The sequence below is a fragment of the Eriocheir sinensis genome, chromosome 8 (genome assembly GCF_024679095.1).
Source record: "Eriocheir sinensis breed Jianghai 21 chromosome 8, ASM2467909v1, whole genome shotgun sequence".
Classification (NCBI taxonomy): Eukaryota; Metazoa; Arthropoda; class Malacostraca; order Decapoda; family Varunidae; genus Eriocheir; species Eriocheir sinensis.
The window spans coordinates 15,846,943-15,856,942 of NC_066516.1; the positions used below are offsets into that span (position 1 = coordinate 15,846,943).

The 10,000-nt window shown below is 43.5% G+C and overlaps 1 protein-coding gene and 1 long non-coding RNA gene across 3 annotated transcripts in view; one reads left to right on the forward strand and one right to left on the reverse strand.

The window, feature by feature from the left end:
• The window catches only part of LOC126995600 (uncharacterized), a 95,082-nt gene that overhangs the window by 83,884 nt on the left and 1,198 nt on the right, over positions 1-10,000 (forward strand). The window lies entirely within an intron of this gene.
• LOC126995599 (putative iroquois-class homeodomain protein irx-1) overlaps positions 1-10,000 on the reverse strand; it is a 156,297-nt gene that overhangs the window by 26,316 nt on the left and 119,981 nt on the right. For both annotated transcript variants that reach the window (XM_050855295.1, XM_050855296.1), the window contains exon 4: positions 6,347-6,456. In XM_050855295.1, the coding sequence (XP_050711252.1) occupies positions 6,347-6,456 (110 nt within the window). The remainder of the gene's footprint in view (positions 1-6,346; positions 6,457-10,000) is intronic.

The window sequence follows — 10,000 nt, forward strand, 5'->3', positions numbered from 1 at the left end:
GTGGCGATAGTATGTAGTAGATAGGGAAGAGTGTAGGCATAAAGAAAATAAATAAGAACGTAAATGGAAAAGGTGTATACGTGAATGACATGGTATAGATTATGTTATGATTTTTATTTGGAATTAGCTAAGAAGGAGAAAGTGACTGATCGAAGTGTGCAGCCTGAGTGACTTGCGAGGGATAAAAAAAGATGCATTGGCCTACCAGTGATTGAAATAAACATAAAGGGTCGTATCACAAGACCTATCGCCTCCCAAGAACATATATTTGACAAGGCTTTCGTCGGAGTTGTGGGCATTTTCAGGGGTAGTTTTAAGACCCTATTGGCAGTGTGAGTCTTCTTATGTACTATGAACCTGACGAAACACTCATTAGAACCTGACTGACCCTCTCTTTGACCTTTAGAAATAGCTGATGTGAGAGACGAAAGTGTCTTATAATACCAACCAAAGAGTTATATGAAGCATTTGTTGGAAGAGAGAGAAATAGGCGAAAAGGGAAAAACAGTAAAATCAATAACGACAATAAGAAAGAGTAGATACAAAAAGTCGGGAAGGAGCATATTTGAACACATTGAACAAAACACAATGGGTGGAAATAGGGTGACTTGGTAATAGGGTGCCAGGTGCTAGAAGGGAGTGGTAATACGGTGCGGGAGGAGGGAGGCTAATAGAGTGAGGGAGGAAAAGAGGGTGAATAAAGAGAGCAGAGGAGGTAGAGAGGGAGGAATAGGAAATGATGAGGAAATGAAAGTTGAACCTGTATATAAGATGAACAAGGAAAGCAGCGTGACGGAAATAGGGTGAAGAAAGCTAAGGGGGAGTGCCAATAGAGTGACGGAAAAATAAGCAAGTTAATAGAGAGGGCAGAGGAGGTACTACAGAGAGAGCAAGATGGGATGATAAATAGAAAGAAGAATCTGTAAATACTTGTATGATGAACAAATAAAGAAAAAATATGTGAAATAAGGTGAGGGAGGTCAGGAGGAAGTACAAGAAAGTGTAAAAATAGGAAATAGGAAAGTAGCACGTGTAAATATGATAAACAAAGAGAAATACTTATAATAAAAAGAGGCAGGCTAGGGTAGAGTGTTACTAGGGTGCGGGGAGCAAAAAGAGGGGGCAAAGAGAGGGCAGAGGGGGAGGACGAGGGTGAAAGGTCGGAGGGAAAGTGAATAATCGTGGGGAATGTCTGTCACTTTCTCTTGTTTGTCTCCTAATGTGAGTTTTTTCCTTACATGTAATATCTTATAAACGGTGTAAGTGTCTGTCTGTGTCTGTTTGTATGTCTGTCTGTCTGTCTGTGTCTGTTTGTATGTCTGTCTGTCTGTCTGTCTGTCTGTCTCTGTATGTGAGTCTGTCCTTGTCCATCTGTTTGTAGCTCTATTTTTATTTTTTGTCAATCGGCCTGAATATGTGTATCCGTATGTCTGTTTATCCTCCTCCTGTGTTGAAAGTTTTCCTCGTTACCTTTCTTATTACCATTCTCTCTCTCTCTCTCTCTCTCTCTCTCTCTCTCTCTCTCTCTCTCTCTCTCTCTCTCTCTCTCTCTCTCTCTCTCTCTCTCTCTCTCTTCTCCCCTGGTGTTGACATTAGTAGGCCTGTGACCCTCTCGGCTTAGGCTCGGCTTTCGGGAGGACCGTCGACAAAGCCTGCTAATGACTCCCACCACAGCCTAATTGACAAGCCCTGAATGTGTCTCCCTTAACAAGCCTGGAGCCCTGCAATTATAACACACACACACACACACACACACACACACACACACACACACACACACACACACACACACACACACACACACCAGCACATAAGTGTCACATAAACAAGCAAAGATCACGGCCGAGTGTGCTTTAACGAACCCTCCATATCTGTCTGTCTGTCTGTCTGTATGAATGTATATGTGTATGTATACATGGCGAGGATTATGTATGTTTGGTTATCTTTTTTATTTCTCTCTCTCTCTCTCTCTCTCTCTCTCTCTCTCTCTCTCTCTCTCTCTCTCTCTCTCTCTCTCTCTCATCCCGGGCGATTTTCCTGATCAACACGCGAGTCCTGTGCCGCCATTGGTTCAAAATATGACTCTGCGGGCCAATCAGGATGCAGAGCTTGTTTCGTATTCATTGGCAGATCCGAGGGACAAAGCGCGTTAATTACTCATGATTGGCTGGTTAATCTGACAGCCAGTTCCCGGCAACACAGATTGGGGACTGGGCTTGGCGGAGACTGACTGGCTGGCGGGGTGGAGGGCGGGATGATGACTGGATGCATGGGTGGTTGGTTGCATGGGGGATTGACTGGGCGGGCTGGATGGAATGGGTGGGTGAGTTGGTTAGATGGTTTGGTGGGTGACGGATGCATGGGGTAGAGAAGGTGATGGAGAGAGGCAAGAATGAGGGGGTGATGCTGGGTAGGTTGAAGGGGGAGGGGTGCGTGGACGAGATGGGAGTTGGAGGGTGGATGAGGAGGGTGGATAGAGAAAAGGAAGTTAGTTTGCGTGGTTTTGTGGGTGGAAGAGGGAGAGTGAGGGAGAAGGGACGTTAGAGGGGAGAAAAGTAGGGTGGGTTTGTGGTTTGGTAAGGGGGGGGGGCGAGGGAGGTGGGGGTTAGGGATAGGAGATGAGGGAGAGTGCGGTCAGGGTGGGGGGTGAGGTAAGGTGGGGGTTTAGGGAAGGTGGGGGATGAGGGAGGTTGGGGTAAGAGAGGGGGATGAGGTAGGGGGTGTTAGTATGGGGGGTGGGGGTCGGTGGGATTCACAAGCACGGTGCAGGTGAAAGGTATTTTGGGGATTAAATTAAATGTTAGTGTTAACCGTTAATGCGTGCGTGTTTTTTCATCTCGTCCCTCGCTCTGTCTCTTTCTATCTGTTCGGTGTTTTTAGTTCCGTGTTTGTGTGGATGTGAGCGTGCGATTTTGCTCTCACTATTGTTCACCTTTGGTAGCTTTTGTGTGTGTGTTTTTGTGTGTGATGGGAATGAATTTTGATTTGTTGATTACTGACTTTGTGGGAATTTTTCAAGGGATATTTTCTGCAGTTTCTCTGTTTTTTCTTATTTATTAATTATTTGCTGTGAAACTGAATTGCCATTATTGTTTATCTCTATACAAGAAAGTTAATTGCATTGATTTTTTCTTATTTTTGGTGTCTATTATATCTACAAAAAAAGGCCGATCACTTCATGTATATCTAGAACTTAATAACACATCATATTGAAAAAAAAAATAGATATCACAAGAAAATTTCGTAAATTAAGTAGCGCCGGTGAGCTTTTCGGTCATGACAGTATTTTTTTCCCAGTGCTAATAAATAATAATAAACGGATGTCGCTCATACGGGCAATCGATTATCAAACATACATTAACAAACTCAGCAAGCGGGGACACAAGCAAAGACACAAACTCCATCACGCTTTTTCTCTCCCGTGCACTCTTGACAACAAAAGCCGTGTTTTCTTTTTACATTCAATCTCGGTTCACCATTCACTGCAAAGATTTATCGTCAAAACGCAGAATATTCATCGAAAGTAAAGAAAACACGAGATTAGGTACGTTTTTTCCGCGGTTTTCGTTCAAGTCCTTTTCCAGGGTCAGTTTGTTTTTGTAAGCACACACACACACACACACACACACACACACACACACACACACTCATTATTTTATTTGTTTATGCTATTTTATAACTCTCTCTCTCTCTCTCTCTCTCTCTCTCTCTAAAATCTTCTTCATCCATGTACACCAAAGCTTTCCCGTCTCTTCCTCTCTCCGTTTATTTCCATATTGCCTCCTCCTCCTCCTCCTCCTCCTCCTCCTCCTCTCAAAGAAGCGAGGATCCTTTTTTCTCACCATTAATTTCGACGGCCAGACTCCCCCACCACCACCACCACCCTCACCACCATCACCATCACCACCACCACCAAGGAGTTTGTTCTAGTCTCTGCCTCCCTCCCAGATTATTGACTACCCGGTGTCTTTATCCAGTGACGAGATAGTCTTCCACAAACCCCGACTCTTTCTTCTTCTTTTTCTTATGACATTTTCAGCTCGTTCTTTATTTTTGTTCTTGTTCTTGTTCTACGTATATAATCTGGTTTTCTTTTTGTCCTTTTTCTCAGTCTTCTTTGTTTCCTCTTTTCTTTTTCCTTCTTCCTTTTATGATTTACTGTTTCCTTCATTTTCATTCAAGTGTTTCTTTTTCCTTTATGTATATAAGTGTATTTACGCATTTGCCTTTTTTGTTCTTGACCGCTCTCTCTTTCACCTAACCCAATCTAAACCTAAGAATGCCCTCTCCATTTACTTTTCTCCATACCTCCTATCTTCCTTCCAAACCTCTTCCCTCTCTCTCTCTTTCTCTCTCTCTCTCTCTCTCACACACACACACACACACACACACACACACACACACACACACACACACACACACACACAGATATACCGCCCTCCCACCCCTCCTACACCTCCCTCCCCCTCAACCCCAAATCCTCCTGCCCCTTGCTTCCCCTCTTCCTCCTACTCCCTCCCCTCCTCCTCCCTCCCCTCCTCCTTCCTCCCCTCCTCCTCCTCCACTCCCTCAGCTAAGCTCCTAAAAAAGTAGCTCTTCTTCATTTGGAATCAATCTGAATAAAAGTTTTATCAACAGGCTCCCTCTCGCCTCCTCATATATTATGTATTCGATGGCTTTTTCGCACCCCCAGTCCTCTCGAAAACCGTTTAATTTGGCCGTTTTTACAAAGGGCGACAGGCGCATCCCGCTCTGTTGCTTGACAAGGCCGCCGTGGCCCTAACGCGCCCCTAACATAAGAGCACAAATCGTTCATTCCCGCCGCTCATCGCTTACACTCCCTCTGGCGGCCTTATGCGGCGGCGGCTGAGAGACGAAGTGGCTATGTCAGAATTTGACTATAAATTGCGGACGGGCTTATTAGTCTGGCATTTTAGGGTGATTTACATATTTATTTATCGCTGGAAAATAGACTTCTTATTTGGATCGCTCCTGAGACTGCCAAAGGGAAGCGAGGAAATAAAAAAGGTAACGGAAGGGAGAGTTAAAAAGGAAGGTAAATAACATGGAGGTGTATGAGATAACGTTTCCTTAAAAACTAGTAAAAAATAGTAAAGGCTCCTGAAATGACCGCAGGATTGAGGAGGAAGTGGTGGAGCAGGAGGAGAAGAAGGAGGAGGAGGAGCAGGAGGAGGAGGAATAATAATGATGGAAGCAGGGAAAGATAGCCGAGGTAGTGGGGAGAGAGAGAGAGAGAGAGAGAGAGAGAGAGAGAGAGAGAGAGAGAGAGAGAGAGAGAGAGAGAGAGAGAGAGAGAGAGAGAGAGAGAGAGAGAGAGAGAGAGAGAGAGAGAGATCATGTGGACGTTTACACAGACATACAAACAGACAAGAAGAGACGGAAAGACAGACTGACATATATCAATACACAGATATTTAGATAAAGGCATACATAGTTTGTTACATAGATATATGGAGGGATAGCTGAGTAGGTAGGTAAATAAATAAATAGATGAATAGAGAAATGGACAGGTATATGAAGGACAGGTAGAAACGTATTCCTTAACAATTCCCAACATGTGTTTTAAGTGTATCCGTGTTGTTTTGTATGAGAGTGTGTCTGCATATACTTCCCTCACACTACACTGAAAGCTTTTATTATACGTACGCACTCCACGTGAGGGTATACTAGTAACTCTTCCTCAAGTGCCCCCGGAACGAAAGTATAACAACAAAAAAGCTGAATTGCAAATGTGATTCTCCAGAGGTAAGGAAGGAAGGGAGGAAGGAAAGTGTGTACGTAAACAGGTGTGTAGTCTATTGTGTAGGTTTGCAGGTACACACACACACACACACACACACACACACACACACACACACACGTACATAGTCTCGTGTATCAATGTTGTAAGGCACATCAGGGAGGTGCTGAGTGACTTCCTCAGTTTTTATGCATAACCTCCGCCCTTCGATTCTCCTCCGTAATAAATATGAAATCTGATACTGGTGCTAGTGTTGGTGGAGGTGTTTGCTATGGTGTTTGTGATGGTGTTTACGTGTTTGTTACTTTAGAGTGGCGCTATAAAACTGCTTCTCTTATATCATTTTTATTATATAGTTTTAGTGGTTCGCTTCTGGTCTTGCTTTTCCTCATATTTCTGCTTTTCATTGCCTTGATATCTTAGGCCTCATTTCTATTTAATTTTGTTTGTCCAAAAATTGTTGAATAGTAGTCTTGTATGGAAGGCAAGTTATTCGGATATTATGGTTTAGTTAGTGCTTTAATTTTGGTGATACTTAAGTAAACACACACACATACACACACACACACACACACACACACTCACCCGTGGGAGAAGGGGTAGGCCGCCAGGGTGTCGTAAGGGTAGTACATGGGGTAGGGCCATGGGCCGCCCCCCAGGCCGCCCAGCCCCTCCTTCAGCTCCAGCCCGCCGCCCTGGGGGAGGAAAGAGATTCTTAGCTATTACATGTATAGATAGTTATTTAGATCGATAGGTAAATAGATACATGGATAAATTGATAAAGAAATGAAGTTTGATATACAGGAAGATAATTTAACATATAGAATAGATAGTTAAACATAGATAGGTAGATGGATATATAGATAAATAGATAGGGAGATAGACATGAAGGCAACTAGACAGATGGACAGACAATTAAGTAGATAGGTTGATAGACGGGTAGATAGATTGTTTACTAACCAGAGCAACAATACGCTGTAAAATCGAGTTCATAATGCTCATCAATGAACTAGTTGCGAATATCTGTAGTGTTTTAATGTCAACCATCAGGGAAGAATGAAATGAATGTGCAATTATTTCTAGAAAGAGGTCAACCCTATATGTACAATTGTGACACAGTATTGATGATTTTGTAAAAAAAACGGTAAATGGGAAACACCTTCGATAAAGATAAACAACTCACGGCGAGAGGAAGGAAGAATAACATAGTGAAATACTTCATGCCTCAAAAACACAGTTTCTCCACCTATCCACTCGACACAATCTTCCAAACAACTATCCCCTATTCTTTGACAACACCCAGCTATCACCTTCCTCAACACTAAACATCCTCGGTCTATCCTTAACTCAAAATCTCAACTGGAAACTTCATATCTCATCTCTTACTAAATCAGCTTCCTCGAGGCTGGGCGTTCTGTACCGTCTCCGCCAGTTCTTCTCCCCTGCACAGTTGCTGTCCATATACAGGGGCCTTGTCCGCCCTCGTATGGAGTATGCATCTCATGTGTGGGGGGGCTCCACTCACACAGCTCTTCTGGACAGAGTGGAGGCAAAGGCTCTTCGTCTCATCAGCTCTCCTCCTCATACTGATAGTCTTCTACCTCTTAAATTCCGCCGCAATGTTGCCTCTCTTTCTATCTTCTATCGATATTTCCACGCTGACTGCTCTTCTGAACTTGCTAACTGCATGCCTCCCCCCCTCCCGCGGCCCCGCTGCACTCGACTTTCTACTCATGCTCATCCCTATACTGTCCAAACCCCTTATGCAAGAGTTAACCAGCATCTTCACTCTTTCATCCCTCACGCTGGTAAACTCTGGAACAATCTTCCTTCATCTGTATTTCCTCTTGCCTACGACTTGAACTCTTTCAAGAGGAGGGTATCAGGACACCTCTCCTCCCGAAACTGACCTATCTTTCGGCCACCTCTTTGGATTCTTTTTAGGAGCAGCGAGTAGCGGGCTTTTTTTATTAATGTTTACTTTTTTGTGCCCTTGAGCTGTCTCCTTTGCTGTAAAAAAAAAAAAAAAAAAAAAAAAATTATCAAAATATAGTATCAATATGCATCACATACGAACATTTAATAATGGACGTGTCATATGATATTTTTCTTCTATATAATTATCATAATTTATTCTCCACCATTTCATTCTCTCTTCTTCTTTACTTCCTTCCTTTTCTTCTTCCTTTTCCTTCTGCTCCATACCCTGTCTTTGAATATTTATCTCCCCATTTCCTTCCTTGTTTTCCTTTTTTCTCTCTTCTATTTTTGTTTTCTCTTTTCTTTCCTCGCTTCCTTCTCCTTCCTTCTCCTCCTTCCCGTTTTATGATATCTATTGTGTCCCCTGTATGGTATCCTTCCCTCTTTCTCTCCCTTTCTACTTAATTTTCTTATTAATTCTCCCTTCCTTTTCCAATATTCTTCCCATTTCGCCTCGTATATCTTTCTTCCCAGTATATGGTGTGTGTGTGTCCTTCCTTTCCCCTCATGTCGCTGCCTGTAGCATGTGCAAGTCCCTGTTTCCTTTCTCTATATGTTGAGGTTTAATATAGTGACACCCCCTTCCCCACCTCCCCTTCCCTCTCTTTCTCCCCAGCCATCAATTATCTCTACTACTACTTCTACTACTACCGATATTGATACTACTACTACTGCGACCATCCCTTCCTCTCACTCCCTTCCCCCATAACCTTCCCGTCCCTTCCTTCCCCTCTCTCTCAGGGCAATAAAGTCAGTTATTTAAGCGCTGTCCTAAGCCGCTCTGGGTGTATAGTATCGGCAAAAGTTTTATCTATCTTTATTTTATCTTGCCCGTAAAAGTAACTCTTAAGAAATGCATCAAAAAGGTGTGTGCAGAACGGACAGGTGTATGATTTTGTGGATTTTTTGTGTGTGTGAGGGAGGAGGGATATTTTTTATTCTGGTTTGTATTTCTGTATTTTTTTTAGAGAGAGAGAGAGAGAGAGAGAGAGAGAGAGAGAGAGAGAGAGAGAGAGAGAGAGAGAGAGAGAATGTGATAAAAAACAAAACAAAATAACAAGCAGGAGAAATATAAATACGCAAACCAGCAAAAAGAAAAGAGCCAACGAAGAATAACATAAAAAAAAAACCAAAGGAAGAAAGAAAGGGAGGAAGGAAACAAGCAAGCAAGGAAGGAAGGTGAGCGGTAAAGAAAAAAAGTGAAGACAAAACAAAACAAAAAAAAGAAATCCATGAATATTAAAACAATTCCTTTCAGGTAAGATAAAGCCGCCTCGTGTTGTTTATGTCATAGGCAATATCCGACTACCCGGAGAGAGAGAGAGAGAGAGAGAGAGAGAGAGAGAGAGAGAGAGAGAGAGAGAGAGAGAGAGAGAGAGAGAGAGAGAGAGAAGAGAGAGAGAGAGAAAGGAAAGAGAAGAATAAGGCATAACAACGGAGAGAGAGAGAGAGAGACAGAGAGAGAGAGAGAGAGAGAGAGAGAGAGCGAGAGAGAGAGAGAGAGAGAGAGAGAGAGAGAGAGAGAGAGAGAGAGAGAGAGAGAGAGAGAGAGAGAACCTGCCTACCAAACCTCCATTGTTCTTACCACTAAAAATATCAAAATACAGTATCAGTATATCCGTTTACACACACACACACACACACACACACACACACACACACTCCTCATCCCAACCCTCTCTCCTCCCTCCACACAAAACATTTTCTTCTCCCTCCTCTTCTTTCCTCCCCTCCTCCTCTCCCCACCTCCGCCCCAAACACTCACACAAACGTAAGAAATTCCTATATAGCTGCGAACGCCGCCCGGAGCATGTTTATATATTCTCTAAGAACCTGCATAAAAGTTGTTTCGGTTCGTTGTAAACTTCATCATTAAATTCTGGGGCGCCGGCGATTGAAATGGCTGGCGGCACCTTCCAAAAGTTAAAATTGACTTTTCAGTTGTCATTTTCCGCGAGATGCCGGTGTCGGGCGAGGCTAATCTATGGGCGATCGGGAAGCGGGGCAACGGCGCTCTTTATTATTTCTTTTTATTTTCTTATTTTTTTTCCTTTCGTTCTCACTATTCCCTTCCCCTCCCCTCCCCATCTCGCTCTCCCCTCTTCTCTCTCTCGACTGTGTGTAAGAGAGTTTCCTTTCAAAGCCTAAGACTACCACCACCACCACCACCATCACCGCCTCAGCCTCCGCCGCCGCCACCTCCACCATCACCATCAGCCACCTCTGCTACCTCATTTCCACGTCCTCCAACACCTCTCC